General features: G+C 42.1%; 1 protein-coding gene across 6 annotated transcripts in view; it reads right to left on the bottom strand.

The window, feature by feature from the left end:
• Positions 1 to 26,562, bottom strand: part of BPTF (bromodomain PHD finger transcription factor) — a 1,198,927-nt gene that overhangs the window by 89,308 nt on the left and 1,083,057 nt on the right. For 4 of the 6 annotated variants that reach the window (XM_069199907.1, XM_069199908.1, XM_069199910.1 and 1 more), the window contains 2 exons: positions 10,747 to 10,920; positions 9,230 to 9,422 (listed from right to left, as the gene is read on the bottom strand). In XM_069199907.1, the coding sequence (XP_069056008.1) occupies positions 9,230 to 9,422; positions 10,747 to 10,920 (367 nt within the window). The remainder of the gene's footprint in view (positions 1 to 9,229; positions 9,423 to 10,746; positions 10,921 to 26,562) is intronic. The other 2 variants (XM_069199911.1, XM_069199912.1) reach the window with 1 other exon arrangement.

The following is a 26,562-nucleotide window of genomic DNA, read 5'->3' as shown; positions in this document are numbered from 1 at the left end:
AGTATTGCCCTATTTCCCCTGAATTGTTAGGTTGCGGATATGAGCTCCCCAACCGTTGTTTGAGGCATTTGTTGTGAGAGTGATCTGAGGCTCAGGGTCTACAATGGGCCACCCCTTCTTAAGGTTTGTGATATTCCACCAATGAAGAGAGAGATACGTATGGTGGTCCAACAACACTAGATCTTCCATTTGACCCTGTGCCTGAGACCATTGACGAGAGAGATATTGTTGAAGAGGACACACATGAAGTCTGGCATGAGGCACTATGGCAATACAATATGCCATCATTCCTAACAGTTTCACAACAGTTCTTACTGTGTATGTTTGGCTCTGTTTTAATGTTGCAATTAATGTCTGAAGAGCTTGGACCCTGGTTTGGTTGGGGTAGGCTATTCCTAATTGTGTATTCAGGATAGCTCTTAGATATGGTTATAGCTGGAGAGGTTGCAGATGAGATTTGACGTAATTTATGGTAAACCCTAGAAAGTGTAGGAGACTAATTGTAGTCTGCGTATGTTTTTGACACCGAGAGAATGAATTGGCTTTGATGAGCTAATCGTCCAACTAAGGGAAAAAGTGTATCTGTTTTCTGCTGAGATGTGCTGTAACCACTGTGAGGCATTTTGTGAACACTCTGGGAACAGTTGTGACTCGAATAGTAATACTTTGAATTTGTAATATTTTCCTGCCACTACAAATTTTACGTATTTGTGATGTGCAGGATGAATAGGGCTGGGAAAATAAGCGCCCTTTAGATCTAACGCTATCACGAAGTCTCCTAGTTGTAAATAAAGGAATAACATCCTGAAGAGTGACCAATAAGCGCCCTTTAGATCTAACGCTATCACGAAGTCTCCTAGTTGTAAATAAAGGAATAACATCCTGAAGAGTGACCATATGAAAATGTTCTGATAGGATGTACTGGTTTAAGGGTCTGAGATCTAATATTGGTCTGAGAGACCAGTCTTTTTTGGGGAATTAGAAAATACAGGGAGTAAACTCCTGTTCCTTGGTATTGGAATGGTACTAGTTCTATAGCTTCTTTTAGAAGAAGGGAATGTACTTCCTCTTTGAGAAGAGTTGTATGATCTTGTGAAAGTGTGGGCACGAGGGGGTATATTTGGTGGCATGGGAATGAGCTCCAGACAATAACCATTTTGGATAATTTGAAGTACCCATTGATCTGTGGTAATTTGAGTCCATTGGGGGGTAAAAAAGTTGTAACCTTCCCTCTACAGAAGTGGTGTGTGTTAGCATTGTTTGTGGTAAGTCATTGTTTAGTGATGGATATGGAGCCTCTAGGTGCAGATGGTTTTCCTCTTCCCTTATAATTGTTTCCTCTATATAATCCTCCAAAGTAACCTCTGGTGTATTGAGAAGTGGGTTTAGTTTGATTTGTGGAATAGTCTTGAAACAATGACCTAAATACTCTGGTAAACCCTGCACAACGAAAATTACCACTTTGAGTGCTGGCTTGTAAGGCTCCCATAGCTTTGGCAATTTGATTGTCATTATTTAAGTTTTCAAGTGGTATCCACTTGTGGACCAAATAAATGCTCTTTACCAAAAGGCATATTTAAAACTGCCTGCTATACCTCCTACTTAAACCCTTAACATCTGAGCCAGGCATGATGCCTTATGATGACACTTGTGTTAATACTGCGTGTGGCTGCCTCAGCAGCATCAAGCGCACAGCTAATGGAGTTATTGGAAGTTGTTTGTCTATCATTTACAATTTCTACCCCTCTTTTACAATGTTCTTCCGATAGGTATTGTAAAAGTTACTCCATATCATTCCAGTGAGCTCTGTCACATCTGGATAGAAAAGCTTGAGCATTAGCAATTCACCAGTGATTGGCTGCTTGAGCTGCCACTCTTTTCCGTGCCGCATCTAATTTTTTTACTTTCCTTATCAGGAGGAGGTGCGTCTCCTGTCGACTGGATATTAGCCCTTTTATGTGCAGTGGATGCAACAATAGAGTCTGGAGGAATTTGTGTTTTTATATATAAAGGATCAGTGGCTACAGCCTTGCACTTTATATCAACTCTTGAAGTGATAATCCTTGGTCTAACAGGCTCTTTGAATAGTTCTTCTGTGTGTCTGAGCATTCCTGGAAGTATTGGAAAGAATTGAATTTCTTTATGTGTTGCACCAAGTGTGTCAAATAAAAATATCTTCCTCTATCGGTTCACTGTACAAGTGCACATTATGAAATGTTGCTGCTCTAGATACAACGTGTTGCTATGATGTGAAATCGTCAGATGGTGAAGATCTAGCTGGGTAAAGATCTGGATCATTTGGTGTAATAGGATCCGGATTGTACTCATCCCTGTTCGTCTAATGTATCCCTTATATTTTGAGACCCACCAGGTGGTGAACTAGGTGGTGTGAATCCTGAATGAGGGGGAGATGTTGGTGGAGTAGTATGTTGTGGGGAAGAAGGTAAACATGGCTATGTATGAGTATGAAAAGAAGTATTTTCTTTGGTAGTCTTCTTTGGAGGAGTAGAGGAATCAAGACTCTCTTGAAAAGTTAATTTACTCTTTAAAGGTGGTGGAGGTGATGTTACAATCCGCCCTGTTCCTTGTTAAATTTGAAGTCAGCGCTGCCTAGCATCCATAACATCTAAAATTGGTTTCACTTCTGATGTAGGGGTTGTTATAGACTGTACAGTCACTGAAAATATTTTGTGATGTTTTCAGTTCCAAATGTTTGTTGGTATGGAACTTTTTCTGTGCCAAAATAGTGAGGGGTCACTCAGAGGCTGTAGGCAGGGCCTGAGGGGGTGTCTCGGGCACATCACTGGTCCGACAGGGAAGAGGGCCATCTGCTGTTCGATGCTGCACTGGGTGTTTGATTTCTCCAAGGACTGGGGGCTGCAGGTGCAGTGGTTCTTCAGGCGCTGGTTATCTTCGTCCGGATCGCCTGGTGACCCTTTCTTGTTGTGTGGACCGCATGGGCCATGGGTGCACAGGGGTCAGGACTCACGCATCCGGAGTGAGGTGGGAGTTCTTGGTTGAAAGTTTCTTTTGGACAAAGCCGCTGTCCTTTGGAGTCTTTGGCCCTTTTGGGTGCAGGGCAGTCCTCTGGGGTTGGCAGAGGTCGCTGGGCCAAGTGGAAGCGTCACTGGTTTTCTTGCAGGTTCTTTGAAGTAGGAGACAGGCCAGTAGGGCTGGGGCCAAAGCAGTTGTCTTCCTTCTTCTCTGCTAGGGTTTTCAGCTAAGCAGTCCTTCTCTTTGTAGGTCGCCAGGAATCTGGTGAGCTGGGATCAGGGAGGCCCTTAAATCCTAGATTTAGGGGTGTGTTAGGGGCCAAAGGGCAGTAGCCAATGGCTACCGTCCCGGAGGGTGGCTACACCCTACTTGTGCCCACTCCCTTTGAGGAGGGGGGCACATTCCTATCCTTATTGGTCCCTGTCCTCCAAACCAAAGTGGAGGATTCTGCAGGGAGGGGGTCACCACAGCTCTGGACATCTTAGGGGTGATCCTGGCTGGGGTGATCACTCCTCCCTGTTTTCCCTAATTTTCCTGCCGGACTTGCTGCCAAAAGCGGGGCTTTGTCCAGGGTGTGGGCATCTCCACTAGCTGGAGTGCTCTGGGGCACTGTAATCCGAGGCTTGATCTTTTGAGGCTCACCGCCAGGTGTCAAAGTTCCTGCTGGGGGAGGTATGAAGCACCACCACCCAGGACAGGCTTTGTTTCTTACCAAAGAGTGCACAAAAGCACTCATCCCATGTGGTCAGAAACTCATCTGAAAGCAGCAGGCTTGCACAGACCGGTCAGTCCTACACTAGCAGTTGGGCTAACAAACAGGGGACATCTCTAAGATGCCCTCTGTGTGCATGTTTTAATAAATCCCACACTGGTATCAGTGTGGGTTTATTGTGCTGAGAAGTTTGATACCAAACTTCCCAGTATTCAGTGAAGTCATGATGGTGCTGTGGAGTTTGTAATGATAAACTCCCAGACCATGTAGTCAATATGGCTACACTGCACTTACAACACTGTAGGGGCATATTGGTTCTACTGCTATGCCCTCACCAGTGGTATAGTGCACCCTGCCTTAGGGCTGGAAGGCCTGCTAGAGGAGTAACTTACCTATGCCAGAGCCAGTGGTTTGCCTTTTTCTTCCCATCAGCACACTCAAGCTGCCAGGCAGTGTGCATGTGGTGAATGAGGGGCCACCTACGGTGGCATCATATATGTTGCAACCCTTAGAAACCTTTCCTGGCCGCAGGGCCCTTGGTACCGTGGGTACCTTTTACAAGGGACTTAACTGTGTGCCAGGGCTGTGCCAATTGTGGAAGCAAAGGTACAGTTTTAGGGAAAGAACACTGGTGATGGGCCTGGTTAGCAGGGTCCCAGAACACTTTCAATTAAAGTTGGCATCAGCACTAGGCAAAAAGTGGGGGGTAATCATGCCAACAGTGGCACTTTCCTACACTGTTGCCTTCCTCAGCTGCAGGCCCTGCCGGCTCCTCTACTCTTTGCAGGAGTCTGGGTCCTCAGAATCCCCCGGTCTCCCCTTTCTGTAGTCAGCAGTGGGCCATTAGGTTCACTCAGCTCATGGGCTGCTCTTCTGAACTTCAGGATGCTACCCACCCTGCTCTCTGATATGAGATAGAAGATAACAGACACTCCTTAAGCAAGACTGTGTCATTAAGGGGCTAACGCCTTTTCTGGTAGAGACTATCTAGGCACAGATTCCTTATTTTAGAATATTCCCCAGGAATTAGACTGGATTAAGACATTTTCAAGCAGTACCACTGCACGCCAACAGGTGGTATCATTCGGCGCCACATTGGCTTTGCCCAATCCAGAAGTGACGTGTGCAGTACTTCTATAGGCATCACCCCTGTGCCGGAACTTAACTTTCTTTTTGCGAGTTACCATGCCAGAAGTGCAGAGCCACTAGATACTCTGGCAGACTTGTGTGCATGTCTAGGGCCCTTAGAATAGTGACCATTACATTTTAATCAGCTTGTTCAGTGGAGCAAAGGGGAGGTTCGGAAAGGAATCTGCAGCTATATAGTCTCCACCAGATAAATCATTATTAAGGGTAGGAAACTTGTTCATTTGATAAAGACTGCAGATTCCTTACCTTAGAATAGATAGACAAGCAATACCTCCCCAGAAGTGGGTCTGCGAAATAGATCTTAGGTCAAAATGTCTGTATCAACAGACATGGCTGTTCAGGCAGGAGCGCTTAGTAAACGTGGGCAGAGATGCCCACGTTGCTGCCTGGCAGATGTCCAGGACAGACTCCACAAGCTAATGTGGTGGTTGCAGCCTTGGCTCTGGTGGAATGAGTATGCAAGCCCTCAAGGGGTTGCTTTTTAGACAATGTGCAGCAGATTTTTATGCAGAGCACTGGGCACTGTGAGATAGTCTGTTTCTGCATGGCCTTCCCCTTTTGAGACACAACATGCCCAACGAAGAGTTGGTCGTCCAGCCAGAACTCTTTGGTACGATTAAGGTAGAATGACAACTCTCTTTTTTAGGCCCAGACAGTTGAGTCTCTCCTCTTCTTTAGAATGGTGAAGGAGACAATAGAAGGTATGCAAAGTGATATTTTGGCCTACATGAAAGGATGCCACTGCGCTGATTGGCGCAGAAAGAAAAGAACCAACATCAGCGAGCTGGGATGGCACCTATATATAGGCACCACTCTCACAGCACTTCCCGCACTGAGACACCGATGCAGAGCCAAACAAGGCCACCACCTCGCATGCCGGGGTACTACTGCAAGCAGGTTGTTGGATGCTGTGGAAGGGGAAATACCAGTATCATTGCTGGTCCAGGCATTGCCAGCAGGAGCGGAGTGTGAAGCACAAAAGGACTCTGCATCAATAGCCAGGAAGGCTTTCTTTGCCAATTTATCTGACCACTGGAATAGTCTATACATTTCCTGAATTGGTAGTGGAAAATATTTGGAAGGGCTCAACAGCTCTTAAGATCGATCTGTAACTCTGCTGTCTTTAAAGTGTTTCAAAGCAGAATCCGCCTTCTCTCTGAAGAAGACAGCCCCTATAAAGGACATTTTCATTAGCGAATCCTGCACGTCGTCGGATATTTTTTGTGGCCCTCATCAAGAACAGTTACAATGAACAACACTAGTACTGAACATCTTGCCAATGTAGTCTGTATACCCCTACTAGCATGGCTAATATATTTTGCTGTGTGTTGCCCGTCATGTATTGTCTAAGTCAGGGAAGCCCTAAGATCTTCCAGGATTGATGGCAAGATTTCAAAGGCCATGTCCCAAAGGGGGTGTGTGTATATCAGCCCAACAAACAGAATGCATTTACTGATTGGACAAGCCGGGGCAGGAAAACATATGTTTGCCAAAACCATTAATTTTTTTAGATTTTCTATCTGGATTGATGGTTGAAAAGGAGTTAGGGTTCAGGTTACTTGTTGAGGCCTGTATAACAAGACTCTCTGCTGTTGGGTGCTTAAAGATAAGTATGGATAACCACCATCTGCAGGGTAACAAGCAGATAAGATCCTGGTTTCGACCAGGTAGTCATCACAGTATCTGCTAGGGCATCATTATATGGAAGCCTCATATGTTGCCGGCCAGGCTGCAGATTTTTCATCAAAATATTTGTTTTAGTCTCGGTGGACGGCAGCAGTAATTCTAGTACCTCAGACACTTACCTAACCACCAATGCAAATGAGGCACGGTCTTCTATCGGTGGCCCGGAAGGAGAAATATCCAGCCCACTGGCATTTTGTAAGTCAGGGTATGAGCCATCATCTGTGTAATGAGGGGGAAAGCAAGGCATCTTCCTCACCATCATCAATAATATCTTGGGGTGTACTCTCCTCAGGTACAGAACTACAGTCTGAACCAAAGAGATAATGGAACCTCTGCTTATAGCTACAATGCGACAGAAGCACAGACAAAATGAGTGCATGAAAACAGGTGGCATTTCTGTAATCTCAAAGTGCAACACAGTTACAGCTCAAGCAGACTTTGGTTTGGGATCAGACTTTGGCATGGAGTCAATGAAAAACCGACAATATCAGGAGCAAGGTCCAGATCCACAACGGAAGGCATAGAATGGAATGTACAAGGGTGGCGCATAAATGCAGCTTTGCTCTGTCACTTACGGGTCTGTATGGCGCAAGCATGGAGCCACACAATACCACTTAACGATTTAGAGGATAACTGAAAAAAAAAAAAAACCTCTCTCCATCCAAACTGGTGTCTGGGAGATATTCTAATGTGAGGAATTTGCAGTCATAAGTATCCACCAGAAACAAAGATCTTCTTGCCCAGAGTGTCCAGGTGCTTAGATGCCCTATCAGAAGGAATCGCTGGGAAAGCTCTCTGTTTAGTCATGGAATCAGAGACCTACACTACCATGTTATCCAGTTTCCAGTGAGAAAACAGAAAAGAAGTATCCACAGCTTATATTTTCATGGAATAGAGCTGGCTACTGTGGGCACTGATTGAGGCTACCACTAAGCCTTCAACTGATCCATAAATGTTTCATTAAACGGAAGCACTGCCTGAAACAAATGATTTTGGTTCAAAATCTCCATTAATATAAACATTTTTGGCTGCTCTATGTGAAGTGAGACATCCACTGTTTCTACAGCCTTTTGTATCACAGCAGAGTACTGCGCCTTCTTGAAAGTCAAAGGAACATCAACCTTTGGCTGAGGTGCACTGAAAAATATGTGTAATCCCTTTTCACATTGTTAGCCTCAACACCACAACCACCCTCAGCCTACGAGGTTGTATTAAGAAAAAACACAAGTGGTCTAAATAAGAAATAGGTCTTACCTCCTATTAAAATATTGCTCCCTGAACTTTGGGAGCTCTGAGGATTCAAACTCCCTTAAGTACAAAACAGTCTTCTGACTAGTAGTCTTCAAAGTAGGCTTAGTCAATCTCAACAGTCATTGCAACTCAGAGCCCAGTGTAGTTGACGCAGAGACAGACTTCGTCCCCTGGTTAGGATAGGAGCCAGGCACTGATGCCTCGTCTGAAGCCAGAGAAAAAAACAGTTTCCGGCATGGCTCAAGTAGGGGGTGAAATGAACCAGAGGCCTTCTGAAATCCTTCAGCTGTTAGTGGAAGGCTCACTTAGGAGGAATACTTATCTGCTGTACAAGTTTCAAAGTATGGCTAGTCTCTGAACAGGAAGATAGTGACGACTCTTTGGCCTTCCTACGCTTCGCTTCATGTGCTTGGAAAAAGAGTTCTCCCCTTACAGAAAGGGTTCTGTAAAGTGACAGTGCATCCTGACCCCATGATCTAAAGAGAGGTCTTGACAAACTCATATGAAGCCCTAATGAGCTTTGCCTTCCTCTCTCCTACAACTCTGGGCTTCATCAAGGCACATCAATAACAAGACATTATGTACACTGTGGATCAGTTACAGACATCTGGCACCATCAAGAAAATCAGGACCAGAAGCCGGATGACATTGGAGGCAACATGATATCTCAAAAAAGCTTATGTGAACCAATATAATAAAAGTAGTCATTGTTTGAATCCCTGCTGAATGCCCCTTATAGAAAGTACAAAGCATCAGTTCATAAACACAGTTATTCAAAAAGCTACCAATGTCATATGGCGTTTTTGGTGCTTCATTACTCTGACTTATGTTTGTCATCTCTGCAGCTTTCTCCAATGTTGGTGCTTTCACACTGGCTGTGGAGTTGCTCACATCTCTGCACACACTGCCAATGCTTCTCAAATTATTTTTACTTTACGCTTCCACCTGTTCATTCCAGTGACTCCAACTCTAACCTCAGGCACTATCATTTGGCATCTGTGCTGAGCTACAAATACCAATGCATTGCTGCAACCAACGAAATCATGCCTACTGTACACAGCACACATTCTGCAAAACCTATCTAGGCAATGCACCACTGACTGATAAGACTTGTGTTTCCAAACTTTCTTACTGTCTACATCAGTACTGACCACAGAAGTGGAAAAAACTAATATGAATTATTATTTTTCCTGTAGCCAGTGGATATAATGGTGACACTTTTTTTATAACCCGTTAAATACTGCACTTCTGCAATTCTTAAGAACTGTATATGACATTTGTTTGGGTGAAACAATACAAGGGACAAATTAGCATTAGTCTCACTGAGGGATGGCTTAGGTATTAACACAGAAGAAGATAAATATAAAACCACCAGATATATACAACACAATTTCTGTTCTCTGGGTAACAATAAAACCATCAGCAAATTTTCTTCACCTGTAAAGAGCGGAGAACTCTCTTGAGTCCCTCATAATCCTTTTCAGTGAGTGGACTGAACATGGTCATTGCATCCTCTGTAGACTGGCACTGTGGACAGACGTATTCATCAATTTGATCTGCCTCACTTTGCAAAATACCTACACAGCGCCCATGATACCAGTTCTGACATCTATCACAACCAATGTAAAATCTGTAGGGTTCAAAATGTGAAATGTTAATCACACACAATGTGACATGCAAAATAACAAAACTAGGTTTTATAATGTAGCGGTGGATTATGAATATTTGACTATTCACATACAAAATACAACATGTACAACACAAACTTAAAATGCTTAGTGGCAGTAACTGATATAATTTGCTTTATGGTGGTGAAGTTAGCGACTATTTTTCCAACCGCAATATTTCTGCATAACACTCAATGGTTTAAACAATGACAAAATATCAAAATAAGCATTAACAGAGAAGTGGTGTGTGTAATACATTGATCATGATGCATGCAAACCTCAGCAAATACTTTGCTTCAGGCAATGATCTTTTAATGCTAAGACTTACCCACGCTGACCAATTTATGTCAAAACCTTAGTTGGTTTGAATTAAAGTTTGAATGCATGTTATATTTCTTGTGATAAAAATAAGGCTCGAGTGTTTTACATAATACAATCAATTGAATATATGTAGATTCACATAATGCAGTTGTTTTGAAATTTTGTATTTGTCTTTGTCCCACAGGCTTTTATAGTAGTTTGTTTGCACAGACTGATCCGAATGCACTTCTCCAGCCTCAAAGGATCAGGTCTAGCACTGTCAGCATTAGTGCATGATTCTTGTTACAGCACTTCCAACGTTTTCAATTGTGCACAGGAAATGGATATCCACATACTTGCATTTTTTGACCTCCCTGATCAGGCTGCTGATGGGAGGTTGTTTTAGTCACAAGGTGCTATTCCAACAGGATGTGTTTCAAAACATCCATATTGTATCTGATTGCCCCAGAGAAGGCATCTAAACGGCAACGTAGTCAGGGGCATAGCTTGAATTCAATCTAAAGATTTCAACAAAGACATGTATGGCCAGCAACAGAGCAATTAATGGTTTTATTGGCCACATACTATTTTTGCTATAGTTTTCTAATTCGTATTCAACAGTAATCTATACTGTAAAAGAGCAGTTTTACTGCTGAGTTATGAAAATCTATCCAAAATCATTACTGACCAGCGTTGTCACTTTTCCGAAGGCAATAAATGACTGCATCACTGATTGCTTAACAAGGACCTAAGAAATATCAGAGATACTCATTAACGTCCCTAGATGGGTTGTGTACAATGACACCAAACTACATGCTTTCGGCTTGGTCGAAACGTGGAATGGGAAATGGAAGACAATAAAGATGAAAGGTATATGTATATATAAAACACCAGTAATTACATATGCAGAATAAAACGTCTTAAATAACTGACGTCAGAGCAATATGCTACCTATACATTAAATAAGATGCTCTTAACAGAACTCACTGTGACTCATCATAAGGTGTTCTGCAGATACAGTACAATTCCTCATTGCTGCCCTCTTGTGCCCGCTTACAATCATTACAGATGTACACATCCAGTTTCTTAGCTTCCTTTTCTGTGATGCCAACACAGTCTCCGTGATACCAGTTAGTACACAGATCACAGCCAATATAGAACCTAAAAGTGTTCACAATGAAAATGACAATGAAATTGTCATTTCAAACTGTAAATGTATTTCTTCCCTGTTTTTTCCGTCTCTACAAGTCTGCCAAGATTTGCAAACGCATGCCATGCAAGGACAATAATGGAAGCTGCGTATACGGATTAAACAGGTGTCCTCGGGAAAATTCATCAAACATAAATCATTGGTATAATACAGCTTAAACTGCAGATAAAACGGTACAGTAAGACCCACTCCCGTCTCTAAAGTTTGCATGCCATTTATTTCTACACAGGGACATACACTATTGACTTTCAACATATATTAAAAAGTACATCAAACATTAACGGAATTGCTTGAATATCAGAGTTTCAATCAGTGAAGGTATTAACAGTATTTCATGCCTCTGACAGTGAACACAAAAGGTACGTGGTAAATTTAATCTCCAAGACTTGTACAGCAAAGACTTTCGAGCCAGTTCACAGCTGTGAAAAAGTCCAGTCTTTTCTGCATTTCACACCCATTTTTGCATTAATTTTAAGCACACTAAACGAAACCAAAGCAACGTGGCTGCGCACAATGTGACGTTTTGACTGAATAGGACTATTAGAAGAAATACAGTATATGTTCTTTGTGCATTCTGTTTCATACTTCAGACCAGCATATTTGTATTCGACAACGCAAACCCCTCATAGCACTTATAGCGGTTTAATGAAGCATGCGTTTCTAAAGAGAATTTCACAATGGCTTTAATGTCAACAATCCTGTCATTATCTGCCTTATCTTCTTCATGTTACGACTTGAGAGCGAACTCATGCTTTAAAAGACAAATACAGTTGGCTTTTGAGCTAAGGGTCGTCTGCTGCTGATTACGTGCAAACTAATTAAGTTACGCCGTGGAGTGAGGAGGCATACATTTATCAAAAATGATGACTAATTACAAATTTATGTCCTGATATTAAAAGGCTTTCAAGCTTCTTTTTTTTTTTTTATTGAGCACCACGTTATTCCCCTTCTCAAAAGAGCAGCATCCCTGGGATAATTCATTTCTCGGATGAGTCGAATGCTTGCATGCACAGCAGATAGTGAGAACGAGCATGCTGTTGCTTACAGAACTGCGTAAGCAGCGAAGACAAGGTGTGCGCCTACAGGACGTCATAATTACACCGACACGTCACTCAGACGAGCACCTGTCGAAATGTGCGTTTATTAAAGTACTACTTCATTGCTTCACAGATTCCCAAGCATTTGTATTTCCATTTAGGGAGGACCTGCTTAACTACAACGCAGGCACTAAGACAATATAAACGAAAGTGACCTGCCTTACTAACTTTTGCCATCGTGTCAGTACTTCACCATACATGTTTGAAGGGGAGGCTGCAGATCCACTGAATAAACTGAAATCATTTCATATGAGTACCTTGAGTTGTTGAGGATCAATAGTGTCTTGTGTTGCTTGTCATTTCTCGGGAGATGGCATCTTTATTTTACCAACTGAAAAAAACATTCTCGCAAAGGGACAAACCGGAATCGCTTTCATGACTATGATGAAAATTCCTTATCAAACTACGATGTTTTCAGTTCAAAATTATTCAGTGATAAGACAATAAGCAAGATGTCACAATGAGTGTGTGAAGCTACTGGAACATGACAGCCAAGGAACTGAGATGGTGGCGATACCATCAACACTCCGCAAAGAGGATATAATTAGATGTGTTGCTAGTGAGCAGGAAAAAAACGAATAACCTCCAATGCAACAGTGATCCAATCACTTTCCCCCCCCCGTATTCCAGCAAACATCACGGTCTTCCCTTGCAGATAAACGTTTTTAATATTTTATGAATCCCAGTAGCACTCTCAACAAGTAATATTGCAAACACCTGCTTAAACATGTTTAATTCTTGCTCAAGCCTTTAAACCTAGGATTAGTTTCAGAGGTCACAGGACGTCATGGGAATGATGGGGGAAATGCTCAAACACTTGAAATATACTCCTGGCATAGGTTTACAAGTCTTGATTGAATTTATCAAGAGGCCTGTTTGATCCCTGCAGCTCACAAACATGTTAGTGGAAACAATCGAATGCCCATGTTTAAATGATAAAGTGTCTAATGCCATTCCAACGCTACAAAGGGCGTCTAAGTAGAAAGCCTCGATTCATCATGCATTTAACACCAACATGTTTATCAACACCAGCGGAAGCTGAAACTTCTGCACCTGAAAGTATTGACTTGCCTTACCATAAGCACACAAGGTCATACTGACTGGCACTTCGAGATCTTAAAGATCATTCATAAACATGTAGATTCAGTCAATGTAATGGTAACAGCAAACCTTGAAAATAGAGGAGAAGCTGTCACTTAATAATCACATTTTTAAAACATGGACAACAACATAAAGCAATGCCTAGTTCACTGTGGAAAGAGGGTCTGCAAAAGTAATCTATATAACAGTATGCTGTTTAAGTGTTTAACCTCGAACAAACGAGTAGAATTTATTTTTAATTACATTAATGGTACTTATTTGAGTACACTGAACTAAAAATGGCAACTTCACATATTACCAAAGAGTAGGAGGCTGGGTTTAAGATATCAGGATTGCTTTAGAAAACTGAACTTAAGCACAGCTGTCAGATTTCTGGCAAATAATGGAATGGTATCTACTCATCATATTAAACAGCCCAAGACCTACGCAGAATAGATTAGCTAATTGTTTTGAAAGTTCTGATGATGGGCACTTACTGTCTTTGGATTTAAGAGGGATGAGTGCTATAGTGGCTCTTATGAAGCAATACCATACACGTCCATTAGAGCACTGCTTTCCGACCTGTTGGTATGTATCTGGGCTTTTAACAACGCCCACCTCACGCCCATCACTATCACTCATTTGTGAGCTTGTCCTTCAAAAATCTTTGATGACATTGGTAAACGGTTTACGTTTGTTCCTACGTGGGGAGGATTTGTTACCGCCTTCGCCATCACCCTTGTTACATGGCTAATTGCACTTTTGCCGATAAGTTTGAGTGCAAGCAAACTATTTTTCCTTTTTGTGTCTCTCCTTTGCGCGGATGCTCATGGTGGCCGTGGCGCTGTGAATCAGTTCGTTATGTCAACTGTTTTACTTTTCATTTGCAATCTATGTGGCAAGAAAGGTCCGGTTATGATTTTACAACGCTAATAACTCTAATTCAAGCAAATGCGAGACCCACTGCATTGCAAATGCTTGTTTTTTCTGGTAACATACTCAGTGGAGAGTGCAGGTGCATTGTGCCTTCGAATCGCTGTGTTCTTCTATCTGCTAAAAAAAAACTCCTTCTGCTATGCTTTTCAGTATCATGGTTATAGTGTCAGTAAACACAGATGCACCGGAATGCAGTCTGGGATAACAACTGGTTGAGTAGGCTCCCTTAAAGACCACTAGTGATTAAGTTCGTCATCTAACTCTTCTAACTTGTAAAACGAAGAAAAGCAATACAATAGATCGGAATAAATAGAAGATAGAAAGCAAACGTTCCCAATTATCATCAGGTTGTTGATGTGTGTTTTTCCTTTCACTTAAGTCTCAGATATTTGCCCAAACCCAGCCTTTTCTTTCTTTCTATTGAGTGGTCAACACAGAAAACTGGGACGTGTGTATTATCCTGGCATTTTGAAGCAAATTAAATGCAGAAACATCAGAGGTAAGACCATCTTCAAGTTCTCCTCAACTGACAGAAATGGCAACATTCTAAATGGCTGCTTACGGGTGAAACCCAAAAGAAAAACAGAGGACGGGGAACAACGGAGAGAGAATGGTACATTTTATATAATGAGATAGGGATAAGAGCGTGAATGGTACATTCTATAACATTATATGTAGATAATACGTACTAGGTAGACTGATTATAAAATCTTTCTCCTTGTAAGGGGAAGTAAGTATTACATTAGTGCATTACAAAGTTTTAGTACCATTTGGGAACAACACTTGTCCTATGACAGGAATTATCTTGACGTTGTTCGTAGTGTACATTGCCGTGGCTAAGACTACGGTTGTGGCTAAAGGTCCCTGTCACTTAACTTGGACAAACTAAGTACTATTATATAGTTTGTTACACTCTCCTGTTTGTCCTGACTTCTGCTAAAAAAAAAAAAAAAAAAACGTGTGCCTTTCTAACATTACATTGACCTGATCCCCAAAATAAATGTCCAACTATAGAAATATTATTTTATAGACATCTAGACAAATCTCATCCTCTCCGTCAGTTGCATTATCAGGTTAAGGTAGGGTATTGTATATTTTCCTACCCTAAAAGCCCAAGTTATGTGAAAGGATGTGTCGTTTGCTTACAGTGCTTGGAATTTTGCAATTCTGTCCATGCTACGTGTTCAGCCATTCTCCATTTAAATCACATTGTGTTTCACTTCAATTATTTGCATAGGATTAGAAAATGTATAGCCATCACCCTGATATGTATCTGTTTTTCTGATCACTACTAAATCTCCTACTGACCACTTGTTCTTAGTGCCATGTTTTGAACCATAGTACGTTTTGTACTTGTTTTGATGGCTTCCTTAGAGGAAAAAGATGAAAAGCCAGTTACTGTGTTAGGTGCAGTGGGATATGCCCATAAAAGGTCCTGTTTGGATTTCTCTAGGGGGTAACTTTTGGTGACAACCAACTGTAATACTTTCATTATCATTTAATTTGCCATTTATACTAACCCATTTGCTCTGGGCAGTATAAAGCACACTTCCTGTGTTTTATAGCTAATCTATCCAGGAATTCTTTTAGTTCTTGTAAAGTAAATTGCACCCTGTTGTCGGTAATTAGCGTGGGTGGAATACCTTCTAATCAGAAATTATCCCACAAAATTTCAATGAGGTCTTTGATTTACCATTCTGGAGGAGATCCAGTGGGACTGTTAGTCTGCCATGACAAACATTTATTTGTTATTCTTGGTCGATTAAAAGGGCCAATAATCTCTATAGCTAGTTTGATCCATGTTTTGTCCGGCACTTCGACTGGAGACAATAGTAGCTTATGTCAGTTTTGCTTTTGTAACTTAAAGAACAGCTAATACAATCCTTAACTTAATGTTCTATGTATTTATCCGTTTTAGGAAACCAATAAATATATTTTGCTTTATTTATTGTGAGCCTTCTGCCCAGATTGCCCTCATGAGCTAGTTACTACTAAACTCCGCAAATTCATTGATGGTATTGTTTTTGTATTATGCAGCACAAATTCATAGTATATGTTTACTTCATTCATGCCTGACCTCCCAAAACTCCTTCCGATCTGAATCAAGTTTGCTGCCCTTTTGGGGCCACCCATCAGTGATGTACGTCTTAATGTGTTGTGGAACTGGATCCTCCTCCTTTCAGTCTCTGTTAAAAGAGTGTTGATAATAGCCATGATCGGGGTATCCAAAATCTCTTCTTCTTCCTCTCATTCTATCGGTGCTCTTGAAAGGAAGTTGCTGCAGGACTATGCTTAACTGGTAAATATTCAATCTTGAATGAGAATCTTTCTAACCCTAACTTCCATTTAGCAATCCACGGCGTGCTACTGTTGGATCCTTTACATGTGAACATAAATAGGAGTGGCTTCTGGCTCGTGTATATTGTGAATGGTGGGCCCCATAGAATTAACTTGAAATATTTTATGGCTCTTTCTCAATAGGGTAATTAATGTTCTGCATTTGATGAGCACCTGGAAGCAAAAGCTATCATTATTTCTTTACAATCCACTATTTGAGAAAGGGTGGCACCCAACCCTTTGCTGCTTGAGTCTGCGGTTAGTATGTTTTTCTTCTTTGTGACAAATGTTTCTAGAATGGGTGTGTACCAACTATCACTGTCTTCAAAGCCTCAAACGCCTCTTGACACCTCTCTCACTGCATAAGAGCGAAGAGTCCTTCATTAGTATATTTCGGAGGTCAGCACTGTTTTAAAAAGTTCTTTACTCATTTGACATGTACTCTGCCAAACCTAAGAATGATTTAAGCTCCTCTTTGTTCTTAGGGTGAGGTGCCTTTTCTACTGTGTTAATCAGGCTCATTTTGGGTCTAAATCCTTCCTTTGATAGAGTGTGTCCCAAATAATGAACGGAGGTGACACCCAATTGGCATTTCTTTCTCCTTAAGGTCAATACATGGTTCATCAATCTCTTAAGAAAATCTTTTAGAATTTGGCCATGTTCTTGGATATCTTTGCCATACAGCAAAATGTCATCTTGGAAGTCTGTGGTAATGCGAAGCCCTTCTAGGATTTTTGCATGACTTTTTGGAAAACAGCAACAGCAGATGCTAGTCTGAAGGGCACTTGAAAGCCTCATTTGGTGCAATGAATATGGTTCATGGGTCTTGATCCCAGAAGAAGATCCACTTGATGGTACGCCATTGACGCTGAAGCAGTTTGCTTCACTCATGGTGCTCAATATGTCATTGAACTGTTGTGGGGGGTGTCTTTTAGACCAAATTTTTATTCAGACTGCGTAGATCAACACATAGAAGCAAACCTTTCCCATCAGCTTTCTTAGCTAAGACTAATGAAGCTAGCCACTCTGAACAGTAATGGGTTGTATGACTCCCATGTCTGTCAATCTGGAAAGTTCCTGTTCTAGAGCTCCCCTTGTAATGTGTGGGATGGATAGTAATTTGTGTATTACAGGTTCTGCATTATATTTCAAGTTTATCTTGTGATGGAAGTTTTTTTAGTAGACCCAAGTCTTCTGAAAACAGGATAGTAAATTCACCGCAGAATTCTATGTTATTGCCCATAGACTTTCAACAAGACATACTTGTTCTTTATTGTTAGGATCTAATGTAATCCATACTGTTTTGTTGTTGCCACCCTAGCAAATCTGAACCTTCTGAAGTTGCATATACCTTACTATAGGCTGTACGATCCTTGAATGTAACATGTGCTTTAGTAACACCATCTAGGGGAATATGATCTTGTGGGTACCCTGAGGGGTTGATATCTAATGCGTTAGATTTGAAATTCTCATACCCCTTCAATTGTTTAAAGTCCTGGCAATTTATCAGTGTGTATGGCGAACAAGATTCAGCATACACTGAGACAGCGTTACCATCTAAATATATACAGCATTTTGGGTACAGTGGATTCGGTTCACCATCACTCTCATATGGCTGAAAGGGAAAATGTCACTTACCCAGTGTACATCTGTTCGTGGCATTAGTCGCTGCAGATTCACATGCTGTGCATAGTCCGCCGTCTGGTGTTGGGTCGGAGTGTTACAAGTTGTTTTTCTTCGAAGAAGTCTTTTCGAGTCACGAGACCGAGGGACTCCTCCTACTTTGGTTCCATTGCGCATGGGCGTCGACTCCATGTTAGATTGTTTTCCCCACAGAGGGTGAGGTGGGAGTTGTGTATGTTAGTAATAGTGCCCATGCAATGGAATGACTAAGTATGTACAAAATGAAGGTTAAAGTAATATATTTACAAATGTACAAATGTTGAAGATTACTTCCAAACGGCTACAGGCTCCCGGGGAGGCGGGTGGGCGCATGTGAATCTGCAGCGACTAATGCCACGAACAGATGTACACTGGGTAAGTGACATTTTCCGTTCGGTGGCATGTGTAGCTGCAGATACACATGCTGTGCATAGACTAGTAAGCAGTTATCTCCCCAAAAGCGGTGGTTCAGCCTGTAGGAGTGGAAGTAGTTTGAAATAAAGTTCTTAGTACAGCTTGACCTACTGTGGCTTGTTGTGCAGATAACACGTCTACACAGTAGTGCTTAGTAAATGTGTGAGGCGTAGACCATGTTGCTGCCTTACATATTTCGTTCATTGGAATATTTCCTAGAAAGGCCATGGTAGCACCTTTCTTTCTGGTTGAGTGTGCCTTTGGTGTAATAGGCAGCTGTCTTTTTGCTTTAAGATAGCAGGTTTGGATGCACCTAACTATCCATCTAGCTATACCTTGTTTTGATATTGGATTTCCTGTATGAGGTTTTTGAAATGCAATAAATAGTTGTTTTGTTTTCCTAATTAGTTTTGTTCTGTCAATGTAGTACATTAGTGCTCTTTTGATGTCTAATGTATGTAGTGCTCTTTCAGCTATTGAGTCTGGCTGTGGAAAGAACACTGGCAATTCTACTGTTTGACTTAAGTGGAACGGTGAGATGACCTTTGGTAAGAATTTTGGGTTGTTCTGAGAACTACCTTATTTTTGTGTATTTGAATAAATGGTTCTTGTATAGTAAATGCCTGAATTTCACTTACTCTTCTTAGAGATGTAATGGCAATGAGAAATGCAACTTTCCACGTTAAGTATTGCATTTCACAAGAATGCATGGGTTCGAAAGGTGGACCCATGAGCCTTGTCAAGACAATGTTGAGGTTCCATGAAGGAACAGGTGGTGTCCTTGGTGGTATTATTCTCTTTAGGCCCTCAATAAACGCTTTAATGACCGGTATTCTAAATAGGGAAGTTGAATGAGTAATCTGCAGGTAAGCAGATATTGCTGCGAGATGTATTTTTATGGAATTAAAAGCTAGATTTGATTTTTGTAGATGTAGTAAATATCCTACTACATCTTTTGGAGATGCATGCAATGGTTGGACTTGATTATTATGGCAGTAACAAACAAATCTTTTCCATTTACTTGCATAGCAGTGTCTAGTGGATGGCCTTCTAGCTTGTTTTATGACCTCCATACATTCTTGTGTGAGGTTCAAGTGTCCAAATTCTAGGATTTCAGGAGCCAAATTGCTAGATTCAGCGATGCTGGGTTTGGATGCCTGATCTGTTTGTGTTGTGTTAACAGGTCTGGCCTGTTGGGTAGTTTGACATGAGGTACTACTGACAGGTCTAGTAGTGTGGTATACCAAGGTTGTCTTGCCCATGTTGGTGCTATTAGTATGAGTTTGAGTTTGTTTTGACTCAATCTGTTTACTAGATATGGAAGGAGAGGGGGAAAAGCGTACGCAAATATCCCTGACCAATTCATCCATAGAGCATTGCCTTGAGATTGCCGGTGTGGGTACCTGGATGCGAAGTTTTGGCATTTTGCGTTTTCTTTTGTTGCAAATAGATCTATTTGAGGTGTTCCCCAAATTTGGAAGTAAGTGTTCAGGATTTGGGGGTGAATTTCCCATTCGTGGACCTGTTGGTGATCCCGAGAGAGATTGTCTGCTAGCTGGTTCTGGATCCCTGGAATAAACTGTGCTATTAGGCGAATGTGGTTGTGAATTGCCCAATGTCATATTTTTTGTGTGAGGAGACACAACTGTGTCGAGTGTGTTCCCCCCTGTTTGTTTAAATAATACATTGTCGTCATGTTGTCTGTTTTGACAAGAATGTATTTGTGGGTTATCATTGGTTGGAATGCTTTCAACGCTAGAAATACTGCTAACAATTCTAGGTGATTTATATGAAACTTTCTTTGATGTACGTCCCATTGTCCTTGGATGCTGTGTTGATTGAGGTGTGCTCCCCACCCTGTCATGGAAGCATCTGTTGTTATCACGTATTGTGGCACTGGGTCTTGGAAAGGCCGCCCTTTGTTTAAATTTGTACTGTTCCACCATAGAAGCGAGATGTATGTTTAGCGGTCTATCAACACCAGATCTAGAAGGTGACCCTGTGCATGTGACCATTGTGATGCTAGGCACTGTTGTAAGGGCCGCATGTGCAATCTTGCGTTTGGGACAATGGCTATGCATGAGGACATCATGCCTAGGAGTTTTAAGACCATCTTTGCGTGTATCTTTTGTGTTGGATACATAGCTTGTATCACCTTGTGAAAATTTTGAACCCTTTGTGGACTTGGAGTGGCTATCCCTTTTGTTGTGTTGATTGTCGCTCCTAAGTATTGCTGTGTTTGACACGGCAAAAGGTGTGACTTTGCATAGTTGATGGAGAAACCCAGTTTGAAAAGGGTTTGTATAACATAATCTGTGTGGTGTAAACACTTTGTTAGCGAGTTGGTTTTGATTAACCAATCGTCTAGGTACGGGAACACGTGTATTTGCTGCCTCCTGATATGTGCAGCTACTACTGCTAGACATTTTGTAAAGACTCTTGGTGCTGTCGTTATTCCGAATGGCAACACTTTGAATTGGTAATGTATTCCTTCGAATACGAACCTTAGGTATTTCCTGTGCGAGGGATGTATCGGTATATGGAAATACGCGTCTTTTAGATCTAACGTTGTCATGTAGTCTTGCTGTTTCAGTAGTGGTATTACGTCTTGTAACGCGACCATGTGAAAGTGGTCTGATTTGATGTAGGTGTTTAGTGTTCTGAGATCTAATTTTGGTCTCAGACTTTCGTCCTTTTTCGGTATTAGAAAGTACAGTGAGTAAACTCCTGTGTTCTTTTGTGTTTTTGGTACTAATTCTATTGCGTCTTTTTGCAGTAATGCTTGAACTTCTAGTCCTAGAAGGTCTATATGCTGTTTGGACATCTTGTGTTTTTTCGGTGGGACGTTTGGAGGGAGTTGGAGAAATTCTATGCAATAACCATGTTGGATAATTGCTAAGACCCAAGTGTCTGTTGTTATCTCCTCCCAAGATTTGTAGAACTGGCTTAGTCTTCCCCCCCACTGGTGTTGTGTGAAGGGGTTGAGTGACTTGTGAGTCACTGCTTGTTTTGAGGGGTTTTGGGCCCTTGAAATTTTCCCCGGTTTCTTGGGAATTGGCCCCCTCTGTATTGGCCCCGAAAGCCTCCCCTTTGATACTGTCCCTGGTAGGTAGACGGTGTTGTTTGTGAGGTGCTGGCTTGTGTGGCTTGACCTTGAAACCCTCCTCTGAAAGTAGTTTTGCGAAATGTGCCAAATGTGCCTCTGCCCTGCGGGGAATAGAGTGCGCCCATGGCTTTAGCTGTGTCAGTGTCTTTCTTTAATTTTTCAATTGCAGTGTCCACTTCTGGTCCAAACAATTGTTGTTCATTGAACGGCATATTGAGCACTGCCTGTTGTATCTCAGGTTTGAAGCCGGATGTGCGCAGCCATGCGTGCCTCCTTATCGTTACAGCAGTATTTATAGTTCTTGCAGCTGTATCTGCTGCATCCATAGAAGAACGGATTTGGTTGTTGGATATGTTTTGTCCCTCTTCAACCACTTGTTTTGCCCGTTTTTGGAATTCTTTGGGGAGGTGCTCGATGAGATGCTGCATCTCGTCCCAATGCGCCCTGTCATATCGCGCTAGGAGTGCCTGCGAGTTGGCGATGCGCCACTGATTTGCAGCTTGTACTGCAACCCTTTTCCCGGCTGCATCAAACTTTCGGCTCTCCTTGTCTGGAGGTGGTGCGTCGCCTGATGTGTGCGAGTTGGCTCTTTTACGAGCTGCTCCTACGACAACTGAATCTGGTGTCAGTTGTGATGTAATAAAAGCAGGGCCTGTGGGTGGTGCCTTGTATTTCTTCTCCACCCTTGGGGTTATTGCTCTGCTTTTAACTGGCTCCTTAAAGATTTGTTTAGCGTGCCTTAGCATTCCAGGGAGCATAGGAAGGCTTTGATAATTGCTATGGGTGGAGGACAGGGTGTTAAAGAGGAAGTCATCCTCGATAGGCTCTGAATGTAGCGATACGTTATGAAACTCTGCTGCCCTAGCTACCACCTGAGCATACGCTGTACTGTCCTCAGGTGGTGAGGGCTTAGTGGGGTACGACTCAGGGCTATTGTCTGATACTGGGGGGTCATAGAGATCCCATGCGTCCTGGTCATCTTGGCTCATGGTGGTATGAGCTGGTGATTGTGACGGAGTCTGTGCCGGTGATATAGGAGTTGCCGGTGGTGGAGAGGGTGGTGGAGTTACCTTCTTCACCACTTTTGCCTGTGGTGTTTTTTCTTGTTGTTGGAAATCTAGTTTCCTTTTTCTTCTGATTGGGGGAAGGGTGCTGATCTTCCCTGTCCCACTTTGTATAAAGATCCGCTTTTGCGTGTGATCTACAGCTGTTGTTTGTAATTCCTCCTCAAACCTGTGTTTTTGAAGTTGGGAGGATAGTGATTGTTCCTCTGAGTAGGAACTGGCTTTCGGTTCGGTTGCTGGGCGTTTTGGCACTGAAATCGTGTCTTTTGTTGTTTTCGGCTCCGAAGAGATTTTCCTCTTTTTCGGTGTCGTACCTTCTAGGCATCGACCGTCTTCGGTGCCGCCATCCCTGTGCCGAGCAGCTTCGGTGCCGCTGTCTCGGTGTCGACCCTTTTCTGCGGCAGTATCTCGGTCTCGAGATTGCTGCGTGCCTGTGTCTCGACCTGAGTCGGACGATCTCGGCACCAGCTCGCCCTTTTTCGGTGCCGATGGGCGGTCACCTACTTTATGGGTTGAGCCATGGCCTGTCGGCAGTGGCGTCCCCTGGGCTTTGTCTGTTTTTCTGTGTGATGCTTGTTTCGACGTCTTACTCACGGTTTCTTCGACGTCGAATTCTTCGGAATCGGATTCGTGGATGGAGAATGTTTCTTCCTCTCCCTCTTCCTCGAACCGTTGTTGTCCTGTCGGCGTGGACGCCATCTGCAACCTTCTGGCTCTTCGGTCTCGGAGCGTTTTTCTCGACCGAAACGCTCGACAGGCCTCACACGTTTCTTCTTTGTGCTCGGGTGACAGGCACAAGTTACAGACCAAATGTTGGTCTGTATAGGGATATTTACTGTGGCATTTAGGACAGAATCGGAACGGGGTCCGTTCCATCAGTCTCGATGTTGCACGCGGTCGGGCCGACCAGGCCCGACGGGGGATCGAAATTACCCCGAAGGGCTACTGGAGCTCTTCAAGATTCAGTGTCGATTGTAATCTAACCCGATACCGAACGAAACAATACCGACGAATTTTCCGTTGATTCTGACTAACTTTCCGACCCGAAACACAGAGCGAAAAGGAACACGTCCGAACCCGATGGCGGAAAAAAAACAATCTAACATGGAGTCGACGCCCATGCGCAATGGAACCAAAGTAGGAGGAGTCCCTCGGTCTCGTGACTCGAAAAGACTTCTTCGAAGAAAAACAACTTGTAACACTCCGACCCAACACCAGACGGCGGACTATGCACTGCATGTGTATCTGCAGCTACACATGCCACCGAACATATATTTTCTTTCCTCGTAGTTGTCCTCTTTGAAATTTATCATTTTAATGTCCATCTCTCAACAAACGGGCAAAATGTCCCTTTTTGTTACATTTCCTACATATTGTATAGCATGCCTGGCAGTTAAAATTGTTTGTGAAGTGGTGATGCTTCCACATAGGAAACACTTCAAATGACCTTGTTTACGTTTATGTTTGGTATCAACGGTTGTCTCTTGTTGTATTCTGCCTAATACTTGACATCTTTGTTACCATGTGAATCTCTGTAACATTATCTGAAGTTACTTTCATTTCCTGGATGCACTCGGTTGTGCCCTCTACCGATTTGGCTATTTCTATTGCTTCCTTTAGTGTGGGGATCCTGGATAATAGTTTCTCTTGTTTTCGAAGGTTATTAGGACACCAGACCAATTGATCCCTTATTAGAGAATCGTTTAGGCTACCAAAATCACTTAACTTGGATAAACCTATAAGAAATGCCATATAGTTTGTTACCCTCTCCTGGTCACCCTGACTTCTGCTAAAAATGTGTGCTTTTCTAACATTACATTGACCTGAACCCCAAAATGATTTTCCAACTTTAGAAATATTATCTTATAGACATCTAGCCCAATCTCATCCTCTCAGTCAGTCGCATCATCAGGTTTAGGTAGGGTCTTGTATATTTTTCCTACCCTAAATGCCCAAGTTATATGAAAGGATGTGTTGTTTGCCTACAGGATTGGATTTCTCTCCCTTATTTTGAAGTAGGATTTAAACAATTTAATCATTTCTTCCAGGGAAGTGAAGGTTCACCTACTTCGTTAAGAAAGACTGGGGCTGATTCATGTTTGCTGCTGCCACTTGGAAAAGCAGAAAGCATAAGTTCTTCATTAGCACCTATAAGCAAAGAAAATATAAACCTTAACAGTGGTTTAAAAAAAATGAAAAGAAATAATATGTACTGGTATTATCTAGGAGAGTCACCATAGCTTACAAATGTTATGCTACTGTGAAGTGGCTTTGAAGGAAATGATCAACGGGAAAATCTGAAACTGGTGCACAAGTCAAGACAATCAGTGCACATAAGAATCTAAATGTGAGAGTGCCTACATAAGGGTGATAAATCGGCTTTTGGTGCTCAAGGTGGTTTCAAAAGCATCTTCTGATGGTGTGTAACATGACCAGATGCTAATGGAGATTCTGAATGTGGCAGCCTTAAGAAATTGTATAATCTGATATAATAAACTACAGTTACCTACCAATAGTAGTGTTTTTCTTTGGTAATTTATTGATGTCTAGAATGACTATGCATGAGATGAGAACTTAAATTCACACTTCCCTGGACCCACAGAGCAAAGCAATAAGAGACAGTATTGCTCTCCTTAAACAACCATTTGAGGGATCGGATGTTGGACAGATGACAAGATACTGCGTTTCTAGGCGTACTAAAGCTCACAGTAACTAGTCTCTAATGAAAATCACCCTCTCATTCTCAGCCTTTGAAAAACTCCACTAGTGTCAAAGCAAGCTCAACTGGCAACAATATTCTAAATCTCCAGCTTTCTCAAGTGCAGCATTGGCATTTCTATCAAACATAAATGAAATATTTAGCAGGCATCTCCTACAGTAACATGCCGGAGACTAGATGTTCATGTACTTAGCAACTCTGTTGTCCTTTATTTTAATTTGGATAAGTGTGTCATACGTTGATCTGCAATGGATTGGTTGGCGAGGAGGTAAAAATATGTAGGAACACAATCCTACTTGTGAGCTTGATCTACCAGACTGAGTTGTCGGCATTTGACCAACCTCTGTACCATGGCTCTTTTGTCATGACAACTGACAGGTGACAATGACCTTTCAAAAAACAAGTCTGGGACAACTGTTAGAAGGAAACAACAGGCCCTTGGTAATATAGTGTGATCATGGGAAATAAGTCACATTCTCATACAACTGCAGCAAGGCACATATTTCCGTTGAAGACCACATATACTGCTGCTCTCAGTCAGCAAACCACAGTTGTATGGCTCAACATGAGTCCCAATGTGGAAATTCATGTTATGCGCTTTTTGCAAGTATGAACATCAGTACCTCCATTTTCTTCGTCTTTCTCCTTATCTTGCTTTGAAATGATGAAAAGCAGTAATCAACTGTTTTTCCTGCACCAAGGGTATATTTGGACATGTTTCTCAACATCATGTGATTTCCACTTCTAGGAAAACAACGTTATATTAGTAGAAGGTCAATGATTCGAGGCCACCTGCTCTGAATGAGGATGTCATTAATCATTTACCCAATAAGTCAACCACTTATGCTCTGGCAGTTGTTTGTGTTCTATTATAATCTAATCTAAATGTGTCAAAGGTTAAACCACAGATGCTTAGCAGTCGCCATCTGTTTTCCATTTGCATAAAATCTTGTATATTCATGGGTATAAAAGGAAGGCAACTTTTTGTAACAGGTATACTTGCTTCACAGCCACTATAGTGCTGTGTACTGCTTGTGACTGCTCTAAGCTAAAATAAATTCTATACTCTGCACACACTGCGTGTTCTGGTCCTTATGTTTAGCAGGTGATTGGTAACTGAGGAATATTCCCACTTTCAAAACTGGAGATCACGAAGGGACCTCTTTGAGGGATGTCCA

The sequence above is a fragment of the Pleurodeles waltl genome, chromosome 7 (genome assembly GCF_031143425.1).
Source record: "Pleurodeles waltl isolate 20211129_DDA chromosome 7, aPleWal1.hap1.20221129, whole genome shotgun sequence".
Taxonomy (NCBI): domain Eukaryota; kingdom Metazoa; phylum Chordata; class Amphibia; order Caudata; family Salamandridae; genus Pleurodeles; species Pleurodeles waltl.
The sequence above is the reverse complement of the archived record's forward strand: the minus strand, read 5'-3'. Positions and strand labels throughout refer to the sequence as shown.